The 23,694-nt window shown below is 42.0% G+C and overlaps 2 protein-coding genes across 7 annotated transcripts; one reads left to right on the top strand and one right to left on the bottom strand.

Moving 5' to 3' along the window:
* The first annotated feature begins 1 nt into the window (after position 1).
* LOC144530908 (uncharacterized) lies at positions 2 to 4,919 on the top strand. Of its 2 annotated transcripts, XM_078270663.1 has the most exons (7): positions 2 to 86; positions 1,147 to 1,294; positions 1,402 to 1,516; positions 1,863 to 1,975; positions 2,260 to 2,330; positions 2,446 to 2,611; positions 2,727 to 4,919. In XM_078270663.1, exons 2-7 carry the CDS (start codon positions 1,204 to 1,206, stop codon positions 2,849 to 2,851), a joined length of 681 nt encoding a protein of 226 aa, XP_078126789.1. In that variant the 5' UTR covers positions 2 to 86; positions 1,147 to 1,203; the 3' UTR covers positions 2,852 to 4,919. The 2 variants fall into 2 exon arrangements, with proteins under 2 accessions (XP_078126789.1, XP_078126790.1); XM_078270664.1 differs by lacking the exon at positions 2 to 86 and having other exon boundaries at positions 725 to 1,294; positions 2,260 to 2,359; positions 2,490 to 2,611.
* sec16a (SEC16 homolog A, endoplasmic reticulum export factor) lies at positions 3,727 to 22,649 on the bottom strand. 5 transcript variants are annotated; one of them, XM_078270658.1, is made up of 32 exons: positions 22,563 to 22,649; positions 18,433 to 20,747; positions 17,302 to 17,826; positions 16,986 to 17,137; positions 16,635 to 16,723; positions 16,347 to 16,446; positions 15,952 to 16,150; positions 13,682 to 13,850; positions 13,381 to 13,523; positions 12,914 to 12,975; positions 12,225 to 12,363; positions 11,888 to 12,130; positions 11,712 to 11,809; positions 11,515 to 11,596; positions 11,255 to 11,372; positions 11,032 to 11,143; positions 10,838 to 10,943; positions 10,470 to 10,610; positions 10,249 to 10,362; positions 9,744 to 9,945; positions 9,170 to 9,618; positions 8,959 to 9,006; positions 8,433 to 8,597; positions 8,255 to 8,344; positions 8,061 to 8,117; positions 7,836 to 7,956; positions 7,492 to 7,629; positions 7,235 to 7,317; positions 6,725 to 6,796; positions 6,259 to 6,318; positions 5,370 to 5,438; positions 3,727 to 5,243 (listed from the first exon to the last, which is right to left on the bottom strand). In XM_078270658.1, the coding sequence occupies exons 2-32, from the start codon at positions 20,671 to 20,673 to the stop codon at positions 5,169 to 5,171; spliced, it is 6,462 nt and encodes a 2,153-aa protein (XP_078126784.1). In that variant the 5' UTR covers positions 20,674 to 20,747; positions 22,563 to 22,649; the 3' UTR covers positions 3,727 to 5,168. The 5 variants fall into 5 exon arrangements, with proteins under 5 accessions (XP_078126784.1, XP_078126778.1, XP_078126780.1 ...); XM_078270652.1 differs by having other exon boundaries at positions 17,302 to 20,747; XM_078270654.1 differs by having other exon boundaries at positions 6,280 to 6,318; positions 17,302 to 20,747.
* Between the last annotated feature and the right edge of the window lie 1,045 nt (positions 22,650 to 23,694).

Genomic DNA, 23,694 nt, shown 5'->3' with positions numbered 1-23,694 from the left:
TGAACCTGGACAAGACGGGACATATGGGAGTGTTACCGAAGTAACTAACGTGGCCAGCTGAAGACAACTTCAAACAGCGGTTAGACGTACGTACGGCCACTACATGCAACTGACAGGGCTCATTTATGTCTCCTACCATTTTCTCAGCAACTAACGTTAGCTAAACGCGTTCACGTCTTCGTTTCACGATTTTTAAAATTAGACACCAGTTACGTGGTAAAATTGTTAGCCAGTGTTCAAGTATTGTTATAAAAACTACAGAGTGCATTTTACGTTTCGACTCTTATCAAGAAAACACAGCGCTGTTGTTGCACTGAAACACGGTTAGCTCCATAGCCCAGCGCAAGGAACTGATGGGAGTACGACGAGGCCTAACATGAGCGACGCGTTCACAAATGTATCTCTTCATTCCTACACTATACAGGTACATTTCCTACCACAAAGGGTGTACAACAATCACCACACAGAAAATATATTACTTTCTGTTACTGAATACAAGTAAGGAAACACAATAAACACATTTAAGTGAGCGGCTATTAGCTGCCGAGGCGACCACGTTACCTTTTAGCGGAGGAAGAGGACCTGAGAGACCGGAAACCGCTTTACGGAGCCTCTGTTACAGATCATTGCGCACCTACAGACTTTATTTTTGAAACTTTTTTTTTTGGATTATTTTTTTAAAATAAAACATTTACCATCGATCCCACATTTTTACACAATTAGAACATACACATAATTCTATTTATCATTACAGCAGTGTAGGTATTTGTATAATGATGATATACCATATTTTTCAAGTAATTTTATTGAGTACTAGTTATCCACAAGCCCAGCGGAGGAACACGTCCTTGCTGCTCTCTGTGAAAGCCTAACGTCATTAATGCGCGACTCGTGTTTATAGACAGCCGTCAAAAATGTAATTTCCAAATCTCAGCTACTTTAACCCTAAAAACGGGAATCATATTTTAGCATATAACATGAGTGCGTAAATAAGACACATATTTTAGTTAAAATCTGCATTTTTTTGACGCATGATTTTTCAAAGTATTTTGTCGATGTTGTCTTCATGTTAATGTGATTGGATTAAGCTGTGAACCAAACAGTTGGCAGAGGTCAAAGTCTTCTGTAAATCTTCTAATTACAAAGATACAGTGTGGTGTAACATGGCACCTGCAAGCAGTGTCTTAATGTGAAAAGTCAAACATGGATCAAGCAGAAGATCTGGAGACACTTGGTGAGAAACTGTACACTCTGATTTACCCCAAACACGCAGAGAATGCTGGAAAACTCACAGGTGAGGTGACCTGCATGGCACGTTGTTTGTTTTGTGGTATTTGTATGATAGCAACTTTGAAAATACGACACACGGCCAAAGTTCCCAAGCCTACCTGTGTGTTCCAGGGATGCTTCTGGAGTTGCCAGGTCCTGTTCTGAGTCAGATGCTGCAGGACAAGGCCACGCTAAACGCAGCCGTGGAGAAAGCCCTCCGAGCCCTGCAGCTGGCGCAGGAGCCCAGGTACAGCAATGGCCAGGGGGTTGCCAGACCTGATCTCCTACTACCTCCATCATCATGAACAGTCTGGTCTTAGACGAGTATGTTGGCTCTCATAAGTCATAAGCAGAGGAGTAAGGTAGTATTTAGATGCCAAGGGCACATTTAATGTAATAGAGACAGAGGAAACAGAGGAAATGTCTTTATGTGGGTAGTTTTGTCCACAAACATCACCTATTTACCACCAGGTTTAGGTCAGTGGAAAAGTTAATATATGTGTTGGCTTGCTGTATGTGCATGTTAGATTCTTATGTGAATGTCAAAAACCTTTCAAAGTGTGCATTGTCATGTCCCTGCACCTCTTTTGCAGCAAGGTAACATGTAAGGACGAGGATGATGTGTCTGTGTCCTCTGACTCTCTGGGGGAGCAGCTGTTTGAGCTGGTGAATGTTTACAACACTGGCCACTCACAGAAAATTACAGGTAAAGCAACCAGTCCTGTGACTTAACAAACACCCAAAATGATGCATTAAAATACCACTTGGACGTGAAGCAACAACGGCATGTTAGCATTGTCATTGTGAGCACGTTGCCAATGCTGCAGCATTTGATGCTGCTCAAACCATTGCTGTGCCAAAGTACAGTCCCATAGAGCTGCTAAGCATGGCTGTTGACTCAAGTCTTATTATCATTTATATGCAAATAAATGTATGAGCTACTAGTCTGTAACGCATAAAAATATAATTTGCTGGGTTTTTTTTTAACAGGAATGCTTCTGGAGCAGCACAAAGAGGCAGTTTTAAACCTTCTTTCAGATCCAACTCTGCTGGAAGAGCAGGTGAACTTCGCCCTAAAGACACTTAAGGAGTATGTGACTTTGTACTGTTAACTTGCAATTTAAATCTACCAAATAAAAGATTAAAACAGAACCAATGTCCGTTGATACATTACAGTTAAACCCCTTGCTTGAGATAATGACCCTGCTGCCTCTCATCAGACAGAACATGGAGGAGATGGACATTTGTGACTTGTCGGACGCCGACGACAAAGAGAGGCTGGGAGAGAAGATCTTCTCACTGGTGGAAGAACTGGATCCACTTCATGCAAATGATATTACAGGTGACCTGATACTCTGTCTGTGGTAGCATTCCCTGTAAATATCATCAATCTTCCTAGATTTTTTTTTTAACATTAATGATATTTGGGTTCTGCTCTTCTGCATCTATTTGTGCAGGTATGCTACTGGAGATGGACCAGGCTGCTCTCCAACAGCTGCTCAGTGACCACACGGTGCTGGAGGTTGCTGTTCAGAAAGCACAAGCAGTACTGGACACACAGAATCAAACTCTCTCTACTTAAACAGAAGAGGACAACACCATTTTACACACAGAATAAGACATCAATAATTGAACGACTTTGATGAACTCGGATAATATAATTCTGGGAAGAGCTGGCACATCATACAAGTTACCTTTATAAAACAATCTTTGTTTTATACGGATTGTTGAGCGGACTGTGGAGTCTGGTTTGACTGGACTCACTGTAAATAATTGATGAGTCTAGTAAGCCCAAATGTATCAAAATATATTACCCCTTTCTGATACAGGTGCTCACTTTGCTAGCAGGTGATTGTCTTTCTCAGATAAGTGGACTGAACATAAGTGCCAGTGTCTAATGAAAAACACTGATCAATCAATATCGCTCCATCTGGGAGCCAAACTTACACAAGACATCAGAATCATTGTCGCTGCTTGATTAATATGTTTACAGTAAGAGAGGATTTACTTATAAGGCTGTAAAAGTGTTGCCAACAGTCATGCTATGACAATGTATTACATTTTGGATTTGTACTGTACATAATGTAAGTGTAACTTGGTGAAATGTCTTTGCGAACAGAAAATAGAGCAGGTTATATACAAATGAAGGACTAACTTGAATCTCTATTATCTAATTTCTCAACATGGTCACATCAGTGGTAGAAATGAAATGCTAACCTGTATATCAAACCTGTAAGTCCCTTTCATCACTATCTAAATGTTCCTGACTACCGGGCCACAAAATCTTTGATGAAATGTATTATTGATCATATTGGAGCTATTTTCCATCATATCTGCATTACTAGTTATGTGCAGAAAAAGGTAGTAGCTCCACAGTTTACTCCCAACTGACAGGTAGACGGTCCTTTATTATATATATTTAATTTAATGATTTGAAAACAAAAAACAATAGACATCTTTCAAAGTGCTACAGAGCGCAAAAAATAACTTTATTACCATTTCGTTTTCACATCTTGTGTTCACCGTTTTATGTCAAGAATTTTACATGAGGAATTCTAAAACATTGGGGAAAACAAAACAAAATGTGACTTTTTAAAATCATAACCGGATGCCTACAAAATCATTGAATTAGAAACAGTTGGGCCACAAATGATTGCATTAAAAATCACATCAGTGAATTAAAATGACAAGCAAGTGTTTAGAGTACTCACTCATTTCACAATTTAGATAAAGATTTATTTGTCTGCAGAAGCGGCCAATACAAACAATTAGAATATGAATCCACGTCATCTCTAGTGAATCATAAATGCATTTATTCAAAGCTAATCAGAAAAATGAGTTGCCCCACACACACACACACACACACACACACACACACACACACACCTTTATGCCTATATCTCATAAATACAATCAATCTGATATACAAATATTTGGATAGATTTATTTTTAGCGACATTTAACGTTTTAATCCCAATTCCTGTTGTTCTGAAGACCACCCCTCGTTTCAGTGATATTGTCAAATTTCTCAGAAGAGAAACTGAACTTGGACAAAAGACCCTGACAAATCGTTTAAAGTCAGGAGTTGTTGATGGACAGGAGGACATTTAAATAAATATCTGAAATGAGCAACATCCTAACACTGCAGACTTTCTCCCAACTCTCAGGTTGTGAAGCCAGTATGAGTCTCTTTTCTGTGTCATCCAACATCTTTCCTTAACCGGAGGACGACTGAGGAAAAAGCCAACAACAGAGCAGACAGTGCACTACGGACACGATTCATTCTCACACAACATGCCAGCTCCAGTTGACAGACGAACATGGAAGAGCTGAAAAGCAAAGTCCATAAGAGGAAATTAAAAAGTTGCCACTTTCTTTCTATCCATCACACATACAATCAATCACTCACTCAATCGAACATTTGGACTTTAGACACAAAGGGAAACCTAAAACAGGATCTGGGATGATCATTCTGTTAATAGTGTTAGATTTAAGTGGAAGCTGGACAGCAACATATTTATTGTACATGAACATACAGTTTTGTCTATGAATGCATCCATGGATAAACCTTTTAAGTGTGTTTTAAAACACATTACACAACTGTCTGTTTTCTGTTTAGATGCAGGAAAAAGCCCTTCAAGAAAACACCGTGCCTGTTAAAAAAAAGAAAGAAAAAAAAGAAAAGAAAATACACCAGTGACAACTGCTGAACTGAAGAAAAAGATGAAAGAGTGGTTAAGCTGTGAGACAAAGATGACATGATGGAGACTGTGATTATGCCCTTCTTAGGTGCGGGCAAAAAGAAGGGTCCTTTAAGCATAGAGCAGTATGTCCATGTCCAGGTAGGATATCACTCTATCCAACAAGTCTGTTTACACAATCTCTCTGCAAGATGATGTTTATTTCAACACTGGGTACTGGCGCTGACCGCCCAAACGTCCAGGGCGGTGTCCACCTCCCGATGGTGCACTCGTCTGAGAAAAGGGGTAAAAACAACAGCAAGGGAAGAGCATTATGAAGGTAAAAGGGAGGTAAATGAGAGAACCCCATTTTACAACTGCAAAACTATCAATTTATTTATTTTTTTGCTAAATCCTCACCTGTGCAAACTGTGCAGGGTTATAAAAGGTGACGCCTCCAGCGGGTGCAGTTGCCTGGGCAGGTAGACTCTGCAAAGAACAAACAGAGTGTTACTACAGTGTGTGCATTGTTACTAGAGGTGGAGAGGAAGAAGCACTTACATTGCCACACAATGGTTGGCAACATTATAAAACAGAAGCCAAGGAAAAAGTGGAAAAGTAATGGCAAAGAGGACTGGGATCCACAGCGAGGCAGCATTACAAACCACTTTTTCCACTTGATTTAGTAACCATGCAAGCTTTATGACGAGGTTATTGAAGCTGTGTGTTCTCATGACAACAAGCAAGGGAGTTGTCCTGCAACAGTCTCCAGCATACTTCAGTCTGATCTATGGCTCAAGGTTACATGTAGTTACATCATGTCAATTTCAAGCCGATCCATCTATATGTCAAAACATTTAATTCAAAACCAAAAATGTCAATAAATGGTGGGCCTTCAGAAAAGGTCGGTAGGATTAATCTTCTGACGACCAGGAATGTCTGTACATAATTTCACGGTAATTCTTCCAATAGTTGTTGAGATACTTTCAGTCTGGAGTAAAGTACTGGAGCGTCAAGCTGACATTACCAGCCACTACGTGGCTAAAAATAAGGAACTTCCTTGTAGTCACTGCAACTCTGATTAGTTTTAATTTGTTGATCATTTGCTGGGTTTGGTTGTTCATAACAAATACAGAGTAACGTTAGAAGTGCTGGAGACAGCAGGCAGGTGAGCAGGCAGGTGTCTGGGTTAGATGGGCGGTGAAGCTTTAGGTGCAAATGGTGAAGCATGCTACTGGTGATGTGCTGAGCTAGGTGGGTGGGCAGGCAGGGGTGAGAGTGGACCATTTGAGGCCCAGCAAAAAGGTACCTGGTTTAAATGCTGACTCACTTCGCGTGATAAAGAACTCATTGAGCTAGAACGCGAGAGCTAAAGACAGCAGAAGGGAAATAAACAGTAGACAGAAACACAAACCCATATTATTTATCTCCCATGCGTTGCTTTGTTTCAACTAACCACCAGGTCAGAATGAAAATAAATAAAATCATCGTTATAAAATTATGATTGTTGAAAAAAAAAAAAACAAGACATATAGAGAATTAGATTAATACAGCAAATGGAACACAGATTTTACATTTCACCAAGGCTGTGCATTTAGCATGATTATGGGGAAAGATTTTAAGTTGACATGCTTGCATTCCCATTCACTCTCTTACATTCATTTAGATTTATACAAATAAGCACACTGCACGCACTGGCTGTTCATGATTCAGTGGTGGCATTATGATACTATGGTAGCTAGGCAGTAGCAGTTGACAGAAGAAATTTGTCTTACCTCCCCGGAGTGTGAGCCATCGGGCACGGGAGCACCTTCTGGGGCAGGTGGTAACAACGTTGGGTTGAACATCTAAACAGATACATTCAAGTGCAACAGAAGGAGTGTGGATGAGTAAAGCTTCAGCTTTGTATTTCATGTTGACTGGCTAAATAAACTCTTATCTTCCATCGTGACATGTTATAAAGGCTCTCTCTCGCTTTATTTAAAGAAGAAAGCTACTTGTAGAAATATGCCTCTAAAGCTCTCCAATTCATTCCACAGCATACATGATATGGTAGTGTTGAACTTATTCTCAGATTTCACATTACAACAATAGTAATTATTATAATTATTAGGTGATATAATCACAAAGGTAATTACTATTTGAGCGGTATGATGAAAATTAGGTCAAAATGCTGATACATATTTAAATCTACAATGTATTTTCAGCATTAGACCAACAACGTGAAAACATTTTTTTAAACTTTTATAAACTTAAATGGTTCACTAGTAAAGAGAAATAGATACCTGTGGAGCAGCGCTGGCATTTGGTGAATTCTGCTCCTGATTTCCTCCTTCGCTGGCCTCTAAAGGTTGTTGATCGTCAGGAGCTAAACCAGGGATACAGAAAAATATTTCATTAATTTAATCCTTAATTGTACAGTGGCTTCTTCCAAAATCAAACAAAAACCATCTGCAACCACCGTGAATGTACTGTTACACATGTAGACTAAGACCAGTCGTTTTACAACTTTTTGAATTCATTTTGACCCAATGACACGCACCTGAACTAGGCACAAATAGGTTACCGGTCATGGGCATTGGTGCCAAAGGAGCGAAGATGTCTGCAGGAGCAGGGGCTGACCCGCTCGGTTTAGCAATCCTACTGGGGTTCAGAACATCCACATATCTGCCCTTCGTGCCTGAGAAGAAAGAAATACATCTGAGTGGCAAGAAACAGAGCAAACGGGTGCGAAAGCTGATGACCCATTTGTTAGACAATTACAAAATGTGGTATCTCCTTGATGGATTTCTCAACAACTAATAATTCTACTGTCAAAAGTATTATGCAAGGTCAAGCATGGTGTTTGTGAAGCCAAAAGCCACAGCCAATAACCCTCAATCTCACCTGCCCTCCTGGAGAACATGTTGACAGGAGGACCACTACCCGGGGGTGCGGCAGGCCCTCCAGGGCCAGGCATCTGAGGCATCTTGGGGAAGCCAGGAGGAGGTGGTGGAAGGGGCTTACTCTAAAAAGAAAACCATAAAATCAGAACTGGTTGATCTATAAAGCTTTTAACAAAGCCAGTCTGCTTTAAAAATATGAATCGGTCTTTTTTACAACATTACAGACCTCCTCTTCAGGCTCGTTCAAGTCGACCCATCTCTGCTTCTTTTCATCCCACACAATCTGAAAATAAACATAGCATAACTTATATTACTACTGGTCATATGTAGAAGTACATAAACAAAACCTGTTCAACAATGTGAAACTGAATACAGAGGAATGCTAAAATAAGTCCCACACATATAACAGCTACAACTTACAGATTTGTTTTTGTCATCTGGCAAGTGAGCCTCATTCTTCCCCTTCCAGATCCGCGTTATCCAGCCACCAACTCCACCACCACCACCACCCTGTGTGAAAGAAAGGAAATAGCACAGATCACTAATGAATGCTGTAGGAGCACTCACTGAAGATCTGCGTGGTTGGGTGAAAATTAACCTTTTTCGGGGAGTCTTTCTTGACTTTCTTGGCCTCTTCTATGCAGGGCTGTTCAGGAATTGAAGGTGGAGGTGGAGAGGCATGCTTGACAGCCGAGTTGCTCCTCTCTCTTCCGCCAGAGTGAGTGGAGGATTCAGAGGTGGTGCGAGAGCGACGTCCTGAAGCCTGTAGACCAGAAAATACTGGTCAAAATAATATATACCTTTCTTTTGAGCCTCACCTAGAAAGAGCTTGTTTTTGGGGTGCCTTTCGTTTTTACTGTCCATTCTGAGTCCGACAATGTTAAAGGAGCTCAATGATAAATCGATTGAATCGGTCTTTTAAAAATCACATTGTCAAGATTCAATTAATTTTCTGGAAACTAAAGCCAAGTTAAAAATACATGTACAATAAGCTACTTTTTTCTAAGCAAAAACAACCTGCTCCATAAAACAAGTGCCAATACCAACAAGCCATGGACAGATTAAACAGAAGAACCTTCAGGCACAGAGTATCTTAGCAGTTTAGACGTAACACACAAACGCACCATATTCATTGAAGATTGCGAAGCAGTCCTTGTTCTCCTTCCAGGACCCTGCAGCGCCAGAAAAGACAATGTAGTTACTATTTGATTTCCTAATTTACACAACACTTCTATGGACAGAGAATTGAGATGCAAGAGATGGGTTGCTGAAAAAAAAAAGATGGCTTAACTAAGGTTTGATTTTTTTTCAATATTCAGACAGCCAGATACTGACCATGTTAGCCATTTGGTCATACAAGTCCATCTGTGTGAAGGAGCTCCTGGATGGGGAGGATGATATTGGTTGAGCAGGGTGCATCTCTGGTGGGGCATGGGACATGCGCTCTACAAATGGCATGTGCCCAGGAGAAGGGGGCATGTGCTGGGGCATCTGGGGTGGTGGGTAGTTCAACTGTGCAGGTGAATGTGGCCCCTGAGGGGGCGGCATTTGACCCACTTGAGAAGGTGGGGGACACGGCTGCTGATGGGCTCCTGGGTACATCTCTGTCTGCTCATGTTGATGTTGGAAGGGAAGAGGGGCGAAGCCAGGATTCTGAGGAGGGTACCCTGAGATGGGCATCTGGCCTGGTGGTCCACTGGGGGGTACTGGGTAGAACTGGGGCACATCACTGGAGCTTAAAGGCTGAGAAGGGGCCATCCCATCTTGGAGGATAGAGGTGGGAGCTGAGGGAAAGTGGAAGAGAAGAGATCTGATGAATTTTGAATCTGGCTCATAGTATAGATAGGTTACAAAGGAGACGACAAGAAACACAACACAAATACATTTACACACAAACACACACACACACCTGGAGGCATCAGCTGTACTCCCTGCGGCGGAGGCCCGGGCAGTAATGAGCTCATTAGTGGGTTGTCAGGGGTGGGGCCATCCAACTCTACAGGCATGCTGTAAGGTTCAGGTGATCTGGGCTGGTCCAAGTCAGAGCTTGGGCTGCTGCAGTCGAACTGTGAAGGAGTTGCTCTGTCTTCATTGTATGTAATCACCCCCGTCTAAAGAAAAAGACAACCATGTGTTACATGGGAACAAATTACAGATAATAATAAATTAAATTACAGATAATAATTCAAAGACAATAAATGTAAGTAACAATTCAAAAAATACATCTACATCAATAAAATGTCTGAATTTTTAAAATACAACCCTTTTTGAAAACAAATGAATTCTTGGTTTTCAACTATGGCTACAATCAAGTAGAACATTAGAAATGCTACTACTAAAACAACATGTTTTATTTTGTAAATCCCTGGTGTAAATACAAATGAGCACACATAGCTACAAACACGTTTCCTCACCCTTATCTGTCCATCCAGCTGTCTGAGGTGGGTCAGCCATTCAGGCTCATTAAACAACTCCTGCTCTGGCTTCTCCTTCAGTTGTGGATCAAAGAATCTCAGCTTTTCCGACATCTGTCAACAAACAGCATAAAATTACATTTGTTTATCATGCTAAAACTGGTACGTATATGAACAGAGGAGGCACAGAGGGAAAGACAAGTAGGGGAGTAGGTGCATACCTGTATAATTTGGCTTATGAAAATAGGAGAGTAATAGGATGGCTGCACGAGGACATTCTTAGAAATAACTTCACAGTAGTGGAAGGCCTGAGCACTCAGGCCTACTTCAGCCAAACGGCATGCATAGATCAACTTGAACACCTAATAAGAGACAACAAAGAGCAGAGAACAGTGTTATTCCTCAGTGGAATAATCTCAAAATCTCTCTATGCCACACAGGTAGGGAAATGCAAACACTCAAACTCTTTAGGAATTTACACGGACCTATTTAATAGAGTATAATCAATTATTATGTTTTTAAGACACCTCTATAAAGTGACAAACATTTATTGGTTTATTCATTTATCTGTAAATACCAAAACATCTACCTGGAAATTGGGTAGTGAGCATGGCTGGGAGCCCAGAGATTGAGCATACTCATAGGCCTCAGTCCTCTGGATAGCTTCATTTGTCGCACATTGGTAAAATGGCAAACTGAAGTGAAGAGACAAAGATAAGGTTATGGCATATAACTGAAATGTGGTCTAAAAAGGTCTCTTACAGCGCTGTGCCTGCCTCTAACCTATGGTTGGAGCCAATCAGAACCATCTTGGTACTCTTCTTTGTGTATACTCCCAGACCAACTTGGGCCATCAAGTAGCAGAAATGTGCAGCATCAATCAGCCCCTTGGAAGCTGTCACAACACAAAATGAGTGCAGACAGAATGTGAGGCAATGTGTTTGTTGTGAGGAATGAAAACCTTATATAGTGCAGTGAAAGACTGCGTTTTTTGATGCAATCCTACCGAGAGTGTCACCCATGGTGGTGATTGTGCGAGTATCCAGGTCCAGAGTGTGTGTGAGGTTAGACAGCACCATGGCCAGGTGAGGGCGCCAGTCACCCCACTTCTCCTCGCCGCAGCACTGTATGAATATAAAAAAAAATACTCAACTGAAGTGGCAATAAAGACACACATGATTGCACACCTAAAAACAGAGCCTATGCAATTCAGAATAATTTTGAAAAATAGTTGAGGGTTAAAGAGAGGGCCAAAGAAATACTTACAGTGGCTGATGCAGGCATCCTCCCCGACATCAGCTGGTACACTGTCTGGAGAGGGTCATTGATAGGCAAACTGTTGGCAAACCTAAACAACAGAGACAGACAAATTAAATATTTTTTTTAATCTTTTAAAACAAATCAAAAAATATAGGTGCAGCCATTTTTAGGAGACACAACATTTCTTGTCACTGGTGCTTTACCTTGTCATGACACGTGCATGTGTCCTGTTGTCCATCTTACTGGCCAACAGCAGGGCATGGCCCCAGAGACCTCCCTTCATAGCTGCTTCTAGCGCATCCTATTTCACAGACAAACTCATTTCAGATTCAAAAAGATACAAGTTAAATGACTATAATGTAATTAAAGAGGGTATTACCTTCTTGCGGCCAAACAGTAGCAGCTCCCTGAAGCGTTCTGTTTCCTTGCCAAGGTTCTCTGGGACAGTCATGAAGGTGTCAGATAGGAGGGACAGTGGTCCAGCTCCTGGCTCTTCCTCAGCTCGTGCCAGAGGTTCATTGTTAAAATCAATTAAGTTGGCTTCATTAGGACTTTTGCCCGGTAGCCAGACAGAGCGATGCTCCTTCATCAAGAGGTCAGCGATGTCAGTGCCGACCACAGTCTTAAAAAACAAGAGCGTCACAGTGAAAAAGTTGCGTGAGGAAAATAATCACATTTAGACTGTGACAGATTCAGTTTTGTTCGCACAGTCTTACCCCATTCTGTCTACAGAGCAGCATAATGAATTCCCAGAGCAGGCGGGCAGAGTCCTTGTCCAAGAGGTTGTTGTCACGGGAACACTCTAGCGCTTTGTTGTGGGAGAACTTTATCACGTCCACCTTGTGGGTCTCCTCTCTGATGGACAGGATGCAAGATGTTAGACAGGTTAGCAGTGGCAAGTCAAACCAGTGCTACCTGTTATACATACATATCAAGACACAAAATAACGGTTTTGGTTTTGTATGCATTAATACACGATATGGACATCAAAAGGTTGGTGTAAATAGGTAGTTTGGAGCAAATTTTGCAGTGCTGGGAAAGTCTTAAGGATAGATTTTTTTTCTTTATAAAAAAACAAACAAACATTAAAAGACCAAAACCAACAAGCTTTGCAAGTGTTGTCTGTGTAGCCAAAGCCCCAACAAATACACTATCTACTCCACTTTACTAATACTTAAACACATTAAAAAGAAAATATAAACTCTTGATTTGATTTTTAAGAGTTACACTTTCACTAGGAACCAATGGGCTTCATGCGGAAAGACACAGACATGCGCAGGAAGTCAGAAGGTATTGAGAGACAGACTAATGCAAGGTGGTTGGTTTTGGTCTTTTCATGGGATATGTTGACATTAATAAAAACAGAACTTTGCCAGCCTTGGCTTTTAAGGTCACTTGCACTTACCTAACAAGAGGTCCAGGGAAAGCTCGTAGTTCTGCCTGTTCTGGGGTATCCTGCAGCATGGTCTGCAAATACAGATATGGTTTAAAATATTCCTTTATAGGGCCTTAACATTGTGTGACTGTCATAAGCATGTTCTCTAGCACAGAAAGCACAAGGAAAAGCTACCATATTCAGACTTTTTCCTGTAAGGCTAAGCAACATACCTAAATAGCCTGAATAAGCAGTTAGGGTGCTATATTTTATTTAGTTTTAAGTTTGTGGGTTACAGGGCTTTTAGTACCTTGCTCCCTTTAAAAAAACATTAGTGTTTATGTGAGAGGGTCTCTCCCATGCTTCCTCAGTGGGACGGACTAAGACACGAGGAAGGGAAGCAAGTAAAGGAACAGTGGATACAATTTAAGAGAACTGATATTCAGCCCAAAACCTTTCACAGTAAAGTGCTGAAATACAATTTGTTAAACATGTACCTCCATGTTGTGGATATCAACGAGAGCAGGCTGTCCAGCTGAGGGGAGATTGGGAAGAACTTGGATCAGATGACCACAAGGTCCAAAGCGTGCACAGCGGTGGGGTATGGTGAACTTCTCTGGAGTTGCGGGACGAGGAGGCGCTAGAGGGAAAACATCAGTCAGACTAAGAGCAGGTGGACAAAAGAGTGAACCAGTATAATGTCGCAAATCTAGTGGTTTAATTAGTATTTGTTGGTGTTTTTAAAGCATTACCATTCACTAAATGCCAACTTTTGGAGAATAAAGATTGTGTACTAACGTTGATCAGGGGCGATCCAGGTGCTGTCTGCGTTGTACTCAGAGGGATAGAGGTACTGGCTGTAGTTCTGGGTCGCATCAGTCTGGTTCGTGTAGTCCACAGCCAAAGTGGATGATGTGGTGTCATAGACTGCTGATACTAAGTCAGGCTGGCTTCTGTATACCTGGCTCTGCAGGGTGTAAAGACAAACAGAGGTAATTAATCAAATAGGAAGACAAAAAAAAACATAAAAGCAGCCACATACTGTAAGTTGCACACATTTTCAAGACCAACAACAAATAAGCTTAAAAACTAATTTCAAGAGATTGGAACATTTGGTAATTATGATACTTGGTTTCAGAATGAGCTGCCTGTTCAGTATCTATATCTTAAGTATATGCTACTAATATTGGGATGATGCGGAGAACGCGCTCCACCAATCCGAGACGTCCATGTTACGTTTAGGATTGTGGGAAGGGTAGGGCTGCTTGATTATGGAAGAAAATCCTAATCACAATTATTTTGGTCAATATTGAAATCACGATTATGAATGGGATTTTCACTTCTTGAAACTCACTGTATGTGAGCTCTATTATAACCATCCCAAAATAGTCAAGGAGCCGTTAAAGGAAGCAGCTGAGAACCAGGAATGATCATGAGACTGCTTAAAAGCATGCTAATCGTAAAGAGAAGATGCTACAGGGGATGACATGGGAAAGCAGCCACTAGCTTCATGTTGGCTGCACCCTTTAGAAGCAATAGTAAAAACTAAGAGTGGAAAAAAAATGAAAATTGTATGTATTTTCCCTAGAATTGATTTTTTACCAATGATTTACTTAATATTTTCTGTTTATACAGTACCACTGATGGCGACTACATCATATCCGGTTTTTGAACGAAAGCAGAAAATACATGTTATGTACTTCTTCACAAATGAAATAAATGTCAGACTGACTGACACGTGATGTGTATTCTTTTTAGAAAACAGTTTTTCGAAATGTCTCATGATAGATTGTCTCTAGAAGTGTATTATTCAACTTTTGTTTTTTGTAAAAAAAAGAAACGAAAATCGCAATACTCAATACTATCAAATCGCAATACTTCTAGAATCGCAATACAAATCGAGTCGGCATCCATGTATCGCGAAAGAATCGAATCGTCGAAAACATATCGTCCCAGCCCTGGTAAAAACACAACATCCCTTAAAGCAATAGTTCCACATTTTGGAAAATACACTTATTCACTTTCTTGACAAGAGATTGATGGCAAGATCGATATCACTCTGATGTCTATAAATATGAATATATGTACAGTGGTGTGCATAAGTTTGCACACCCATGCTAAAGTTGACTAAAAAGAGGAATAAAAAAAAAAAAAAAATCATCTTTTGGAAATTGATCTTAATGCCTTAATTAAAAAAATGAGGAAAAATGCAATCTTTAAGGACACCAATTTTCTTTGTGAATGAATAATGTATCGTAAATAAATAAATGTTCTTCCTTAAAATGCAGGGGGCATAAGTGAGTACACCCCTATGTTAAATTCCCATAGAGGCAGGCAGATTTTTATTTTTAAAGGCCAGTTATTTCATGGATCCAGGATACTATGCATCCTGACAAAGTTCCCTTGGCCTTTGGAATTAAAATAGCCCCACATCATCACATCCCCTTCACCATACCTAGAGATTGGCATGGTTTTATGTCGGTTAACCTAATAGCTGGTTTGATTTGCATTGAGAGATGATTTTATGGAAAGTACCCCATGCCAATCATTATTCATTCACAAAGAATATTGGTGTCCTTAAAGATTGGATTTTTCCTCATTGTATTAATTAAGGCATTAAGATCAATTTCCAAAAGAAGATTTTTTTTATTCCTCTTTTTAGTCAACTTTAGCATGGGTGTGCAAACGTATGCACACCACTGTAGCTGTTTTGCTAAATACAAAGCTACAGCCAGCAGCTGGTGCTGGCTGTAGCTTTGTATTTAGCAATTTGATCTTCTCACTCTTCAACTCTAGAAGAAAGAAAGAAGAAAGAAAGAGAATAAGCATACAGTACTGTAAGAGAATACATGTCCGAGTTGTTCTTGTGGCCAGTGGAAATGAAAAATAATAAAGAGCTTGTTATGAGTGCAATGTTAAACACATTCCCACTTTTCTTTCTAGATTAGTTTTGAAACACAAGTACAGCTCACAGATGGAGCCACAAGTAGCTCAGCCTTTGAGCCCCTGTATTGTATTACAGCAACAGGTAAAAACACCAATGCAACAAAATAAATCTGCACATTTACCTGTTGTGACCGTGAGCTGAAGCTGCTTCGCCTGCTGTTGTGGCTCTGAGAGCTGTGCACACTATGCGCCGACTGCTCACTGTGGACACTGCGTCGGTCAAAGTCATCAGCGTACGTCTCTCCACGTCGACGGAAATCATCATCAAAACTGGCATCATAACCAGGATAGTACCGCCACTGATCATCATAGCCCTCTTTCCTGTGTATAGAGTGTACAGTATTTAGTTTATCTATCATCTGACAGATTTGACTTTACTTTAACTTCTGTTTTAAATCCCTTTCCCATCAGACACTATACACCATAATGGCACAGATAAACAGTTCCAACTTTTACCAAACATGCATTTATGCAATTTCGATTTATTCACATGTACACAAATGTTTTTTCTGCATACCTGGCAGGATACGCCTGTTGATTATAGTAGTCATAATTAGTCCAGTAGGACTGATCGTAGTATCCTCCGTACCGAGGGTCATACTGTCCATAGTTATATCCTTCCCACAGAAAATATGGAGAGGAGGAGGGTGAGATTGATTCCAAAAGAAAACATTTATATATAGAGAAGGAATAATGTGTTTTGTGAACTAATTATTTACAACAAATTCAGTGAACAAGAATGTGGGAAAGTAAGTCATATTCATACTATTTAAGTAATCACAGCTTTTAACTCTGTGGCACATACCTGGATAATAATAGTGCTTGGCGTAATCTGCATAATATTCATTATAGGCACTTTGGTTTGCTCTGTGGTAATCATCAGGATAGCCTTGCCTATGGGAGAAAGCAAGAACAAGGTCAGATTTATAGGTCAAGTGTAAGAACCATCCAAAACATACTTAAGTTTATTTTACACACATTTTACACCAAACAAAACCAAACTCACCATGTGGGATTTCTTACTTAGTTCTCAATATTCTCTTAATTAAGTAGTACACTTAATCATATTAACGACTAAATTAAAAAAAGTCTTGACTGGACATAAAGTACAAGCCATATAAATGATGGTGTATGACTCAGAAACTGTTTCACAGACCTGGATGAGGGCCTGTCAGAGTACTGACTAGCCCTGGAGCTGGGTCGTTCTGGCTGAGGCTCTCTGTACTGGTAGTTTGGATCACGATACGCTGGAGTCTGTCCTTCATATCTGCCATACCAAGGATCTGCTCTGCCCCTGTATGGACCATCCTAAAAGATAAAAGCAATAGGGGATTTTCCGTTCAAATGTTTACATTTCATGGCAGCAGTTGCTCATGCTTGATCTTGTGCATTTTGCAATGTGCATATTTACAAAAAAAAAGTAGATAAACACATCTAATAAGCTAGCATATAAAAAAGGATATCTAACATACTTGATAATATTGCTGTGCTCTAGGGTCCCCAGGTGGAGGTGGGTACTGGCCAGGAGGATAAGGTGCTCTGCCATCCGGGTATTCTCCATAATTACCATAATAGCCACCATACATCTGCCCTGGCACCGGAGGAGGGGGCCCATAGCCTTGCTGGCTGCCTGCAGAAGAGGGTGGTCGAGGTGGCTCTCCAGGAGCTGGCTGGGAAGCTCCTGGAGGTACTGGTCCTTGAGGCCCTGGAGGGTATGCAGCAGGAGGAGGAGCACTCCCTGCAGCAGGCCCCTGTGCCTGAGGTGGATACTGGTCACGGGAGGGTTGTGGTCCACTCACCGGAACAAGAGAAGCATAATTTTGTCCCGGCAGTGCATTCTGAGAATCTGATGTCTTAGGAGGTTCAGCTTGTGGCGGCTGGATGTTTGTAGCTGCTTGGGAGGGTGCTGGTGGTACCTGTGGGGTAGATGAAGAGACCAGGGTCTGGACAGGGACGTTCCCTCTCGCTCCTACCCCCTGCTGAGCGTCTTTGGTGACCTGTAGGTAAAATCCATTACTAGGCTGTGGAGACTCATGTAGAGAGGAAGGATGGCCAGATGCTTGGATTTGAGCTTGTGATTGGTGCATAGAATAATCAAGCAGTTCATAATTTGATGGCTGATTATGATTAGAGAGAGGAGCGGTCACGACAGAAGCTTGTGAATTAACTTGGAGAGCAGAGTGGCTGTCTCCACCCAGTGATTGGCCCCTTGAAAGAGGAGGGCGGACTGTCTGAGACTCCGGCGGAGCTGTGATGTCTGATGTTGCCGCTTCTGTGTTGTCTCGGGTCAGATTGAGCGGGCCCTGGTTAGAGGCTGAAGGACTGAAGCTTATAGGTCCAGGAGCAAACACTGGATTCTGATTAGAGGTTACTGAAGGTGGTTGGGAGGTACTGGCACCATGTCCCTGTGCAAGTAGTCTTACAGGGGGGGTAGTTTCCCTAAGGCTACTTTGACTGGGTGGTTGGGCAGGGGTACTGTGGGGAATCACACTGTAATTGGATACTGGCGGGGCAATTAAAACAGGCTGGTGGAGTGAGTCGGACACAAGGAGAGATGCATAGCCCAGGTTGCCTTGAGGGTCAATTGGCTCTGCCTCACTCACCTTTGGTGGGTTCTCTAGGTTCTCTGAGTGTTGCTGTGAAGTTGGCTGGATTCTCTGGGAGGGCTGCAGGTCCAGTGGGCCATCCTCTGGAGGTTGGATGACATCAGCACTGGGTTCTCGTAAAGGAGCAAGAACTGTCGGGGCAGCAGGGGCTAGGAGGATGTTAGCGCCCAAGCTCGTAGGATCATGCTGAGCCCACAGAGTAGTGGCAGGGCTCTCACAGGGCCGACTGGCCCCAAAAGCACGGGATGAAGGTCGAGAGTGAGTATGAACCACTGGGTGTGGCAGATGAGGAACACCACCTCCAGCACCGGCAGGCAGGGGATGTCCTGGGCCAAAGATATTTTCCATATTATCAGGTGGCTGCTCCAGGTTGCCAGGTGTAGAATCTGCACCCCCTTCTGCTACCATTTTAGCCCTATCAACTTCAGCAGGACGCACCCCAACCCCATGTGAGCGCACAGGCTCAAAAGAGCTGTTAGCACTGGCCTGGAAGATACCAGTTGGTTTGGGAGGGCTAGGTGTTGGAGGCCACATCTGCTCCAGGGAGCTCTGCTGCGCACCCATATCTCCAGCTGGAGAAGTGTCAATCTGCTCAAAGTAGCCTCCAGTGGCAGCAGACAGGTTAGCATCATCAGTGAGACGTGGACTTTCCTGCTGAATAAAGGTACCTACTACTCCCTGATGCCGACGAGGGCCACTTCCGCTTCCATGGCTCATATTACTATAGTTGGAGGACACACTGGCTGATCTAATTGGTCTTGGAATAGAATCTGGAGTCTCCAGGTTAGGCCCCGTTTCAAACTGGTCTACTCCATGGGCTGCAGTAGCAGCAGGGCTGCCATGGATTTCACTGGGTAATACTTCCTGGTTCGGGACACACTCCAAATTCTCCACATGGTCATACTGGGAATCAGGGGGCTTCTGGATACTTTCCTGTGGTGCATGGTTGTTATCATTCATGTATGGTAGGTGTGAATGATCTTGAAGAGAAGGTCCTTGGTAATCCAAAGGACCATCTGCATTGCCACTGTGGGCTTGTGGGTTGCTGTGATGCTGAAAGGACCCAGGAATACCATTCACTGCTTTATTTCTCTCTCCAGCCAGTGTTTCTTCATTTTCCACATCATTGTCTTTGAAGAACATTGAGAGTGTACCAGACTCCTGAGAGTATGGTACTGAGACTGGGGCAGGGGCAGAATTAGGCCCAGGCCCAGTGTTGGACACGTGTTGAGATCCAGCAGAGTCAGGCCGGGGCTGAGGATGGGCCAGGCCAGTCCCCATTTGGTGGTAGCCTGAGTCTTGTGGAGGTATGTTGAACCATGCATCCTGGGGGGCAGAGCTCTGACTGAAGTAGCTCTGAGTTTGGAAGTGGGAATTATGCTGCTGGGGTGCGTTTGGGTCAGCCCATTGAGAACTGGGGACATTTGCAGGGTTCTGGGGAAGAAGAGGAGCTTGAATCTGGGGATGTCCAGGTTGTGTTGGAGGGGTGGGGGTGTTGTGATGGGGTGATGGGGTATGGGAGGGGTACATCTGGGGCTGCGGAGGTAAATTAAAAGGCTGTGGGAGAGGGTCACTAGTAGGCTGGAAATAGTTCTGAACCGATGGAGGGCGACTTCCGTTATCAGGGGCCCACTGAGAATAGGAGGTGGTGGGAGGCACAGGCTGGAAGGGCACAGGCTGAGGAGGAGGCTGTCCTTGAAATTCCTGGTTAAATAGTGCCTGACCCGGTGCTGGGGCTGGGGCTGAGGCCACAGGTGGTGATTCTGTGGCCATGGATGGGGTCTGTTCTGTTGAATTAAAATAGCCCTGTTCACTATGTGAGGATGCATATCCTGCAGGACCAGGTACTGGGTAAACACCAGGGGATGCTGTACTGTGAGGGTTGAACAGTGTCACCCCTGGTAGAGAGGATGGTGGGAGACCAGGGGGAGCAGCTGGGACATCTTCCAGTGTCTGTGGTTGTGGAGGCAGCCCTGAGCCGGCTTGAGGGTACATGGTGTTAGGTGGGGCTTGCATTGGTGGAGGGTTGCTGTTGGGTATTGTTGGGAGACCACCTGCAGCCATAGGGGGAGGAGCTCTAACAAAAGCAAAAGGGTCCATCATGGGTTGAGTAGCAGGTGGCATTGTGGCAGTAGCTGCTGCTGTATGCTTGTGAGGCCTGGTCCTGCGAAACATATTGGGCCCAGAAGGAGGTGGGCCAGAGGCACCTGGAGGTCCAGTCCGAGGAGGGGGCTGCATGGCTGCAGAGCTAACAGGTCCGAAGACCAGGTCACTCTAGTAGATGTCACTGAAGAGACTGAAGTCAGGCAAAGCTGGGTAACGAAAAGGAAAGGAGTGGTTAACAAAAAGCTACACCTGCCTCTCTGATGGCGATACCACACCTTTATTTGCGTAATGGTCTATGATCTTATTTAAACGAAGGGTACTACGTGGCACTTTGTACATCAGCGCTAAGATGTTATGACAAATATCACAGTACGTTATTAACTGCAGTGAATGCCAACTTGACATCACGCAATCTAAATATAATGGTTTTACTTTTAGAGCTTGGTGCTTATCTTACTCAAACAATCAGAAGAAACAGGATCACATAAATGGATGCAAACATTTATTTGAAAAATGTATAAAACCCATCACCTAAGAGAGAAAAATATCTGTTGAAAAATAAATCAGAATTGTTTTAGGGGAAAAATACAAAGCCATGTTCTTAAGGTAATATCACTGAAACAAGTGAAGCTACAAAGGTCGTTTTTCAATAGCAGAGAAAAATCCGAAATTCTTGATTTTTAAAAGCACCTGCTTTTGGAACACAGACAGCTTTTACCAGAGCTTTTAGAAACTAGCTACTGACAAATAGCATAGTGCCATTGCAATAAGTGTTATTTAATGGGGTTTGGAAAGGATGAGCTCACTAATCTGTGAAAATTAAGCTTTCTAAAAAGGAACTCCAATGAACAAGTGTCAAATAAGTCCTGCTTCTGACCTGTGCAGTTGTATTGCTTTTGTTGGCGATACATTTTAATAAAGATGCCACAAATTGTTACAAAAGGTGACCATGCCTTTAAAGTGGAGGCTCCCACTGTGGAAGGTCCTTCCTATAGTCAAACGTTCTGTGGTCTTTGTGTGTTTTTAAATTTTATTTTACTGCTTTATTGCTTGTATATTTTTACGGGTTTTGGTCTTATTTGTAACAACTGTACTCGTGTGAAACACTTTGTGACTTTGTTCTTTCAAAGGTGCTTTATCAAATAAACGTATTAAATAGAAAACACACGATCGTAAAACCGCCGACTATGCCATGATGAGATTATTGACGTTAAACTATCTACCAGATAGCCTACATACCGTACTCTGTGCATCTGTCAGTGGGAGATTCAGGGGAGCCAGCACGGGCTGACATTGAGCATTCGGAATAGGAAGATCAATAACAAAAAGAGTTAGTAGGAAAGTGGTCTTGGTCAGGTGGGCTCTACAAACGTGATCCCGGAATCCGGATCTTTTAAGCGCCCCGGGTAATAAATTCGTTACGTTAGCGCCGTCGACGAGCCAACTCACCGACAGCCAAAACGAAACAAAACAAAGTGAGCCTAGATATACACTATCGAATTCTGATCATTATCCACACTTGTTGAACTTTAATTGGTAGTTAACACTTTTTGTTCTGACACGAGATTAAATTAACGTTACACATTAAGCTTCAAGAGGAAAGGTCCAGAGTGCTTGGCTCAACAGCTAACGGTAACGTTACATTGCTCTACATGTCCTAAACGCCATACCCAGCAAAACACTGACACCTAAAGTCGCCCGTCGTCTAAAGACTGTCCGTAAACGAATGACCTAATCTTTTTATACATATTTAACACTGACAGGGGACACGCCGAGCAATTAAAGGTCGCTGGCCACTCGTCGAGCATAATTTAACAGGTTCATTGCCTGGTCAGCTAGCATTAGCGTCGGTGCTTAGTTAGCATTGCTTGCTAACTAGCCTATGCTAACTACAGGGCTAACAGTTTTATGCCTATTATATACACCACATTAAAACGTTCAGAGTAAAGCATTGCTAATTATCGTATATATTTACTCTTACCCGATGTCGGAAATGTGTACACAAATAAATAAATTCTTACAAATGTGCAGGACAGTGAGTCTGACACACCGCCACCATCTTCAATGAACACATCCTACTAGGCTACGTGTACAAGCAGCGTCACAGGCCAAACAACGATTGCGTCACCGCGGGGCTTATTAAAGGTAAATTCTGTGTGTTTATCTGACTCAGTTTATGTGCATCCAAAAAGTGATTGGCGTTTTATGTTAATGTCATTCCAGTACATTTGTTAATCTGTTAGCATTCTACCAAAATTAAGTTAATGTGTCCCAGTTAGTCTGGAAAACTGGAATTATAATAAACCCTTGAGTAAAGGGGGATTACTAATTATATTTACAGCAGATGTTTACACTCAGGTGTGGCCTTCAATATATATAGGCAGTTAGTTAAGACAGCATGAATGATCTGTTGTAAGTGGTGTATAGGGTACTGAGAGCTACAGAGCAGTAAAGGGAAATGTTAAAAATGTCAAGCCATATCTTTTAACCTAGCTGTTCTCAAGAAGTGGGCATGTATGTATGGTGCATGCCAGAATATTTTTACACCTGAAGGGTTGTCCACAGTGAAATGTTAAGGCAGCTTTAATATCATTATAAGACTTCGCAATAACGCTAATGGGGGCTAAATGTAAGTGTTGCAATTGCTCAAAACACAGGTATATAACAAATAAATCAAGTTAAAATGCTATATAATGTACATTACCCTACATCATGTGAATACATGAAACATACTTGCAAAAACCAGTGGAGTGGTTTCCCTATATTCCAGATCAAAGTGATAGATAATAGATATACTGTAATAGATACAGTATATTTGAAATATATACTGTATATGCATAATAATATATTCAAGCATAATGTGTACAAACATAAAATAATATGAATACAATAACAACAAATAACGACAAAATGTATTAAATGAGTTAATATGTGATATATATTTAATATGAGATTACAGAATACAACAAAACAAAATTCTGAATTATATATGAGAACAGTATGCCAATCACATCATTGAACATTAAAAAGTCAAGATGTATGTGTATGTGCAACACCAGATTATAGTATACTACTTTATTCCCAAAGATAAGAGCCAAAAATCAAAGATAAGAACAAGGGACATTTAAAGAGTGCAGGCAATGTGGATATGGC

Source organism: Sander vitreus, chromosome 16 (assembly GCF_031162955.1).
Source record: "Sander vitreus isolate 19-12246 chromosome 16, sanVit1, whole genome shotgun sequence".
In the NCBI taxonomy this organism is placed as follows: Eukaryota; Metazoa; Chordata; class Actinopteri; order Perciformes; family Percidae; genus Sander; species Sander vitreus.
The sequence above is the reverse complement of the archived record's forward strand: the minus strand, read 5'-3'. Positions and strand labels throughout refer to the sequence as shown.

Bases quoted from the DNA above. Each gene is read 5' to 3' on its own strand.
- LOC144530908 (XM_078270663.1), top strand. From the start codon at position 1,204: ATGGATCAAGCAGAAGATCTGGAGACACTTGGTGAGAAACTGTACACT. The intron at 1,517-1,862 runs GTACAGCAATGG...CCTCTTTTGCAG, and splicing joins CAGCTGGCGCAGGAGCCCAG to CAAGGTAACATGTAAGGACG. The intron at 2,612-2,726 runs GTGACCTGATAC...CTATTTGTGCAG, and splicing joins TCATGCAAATGATATTACAG to GTATGCTACTGGAGATGGAC.
- sec16a (XM_078270652.1), bottom strand. From the start codon at position 20,673: ATGCAGCCCCCTCCTCGGACTGGACCTCCAGGTGCCTCTGGCCCACCT. The intron at 11,597-11,711 runs GTAAAGCACCAG...TCTGTTGTTTAG, and splicing joins CATGCACGTGTCATGACAAG to GTTTGCCAACAGTTTGCCTA. The intron at 9,007-9,169 runs GTCAGTATCTGG...CTGGCGCTGCAG, and splicing joins ATGACCAAATGGCTAACATG to GGTCCTGGAAGGAGAACAAG.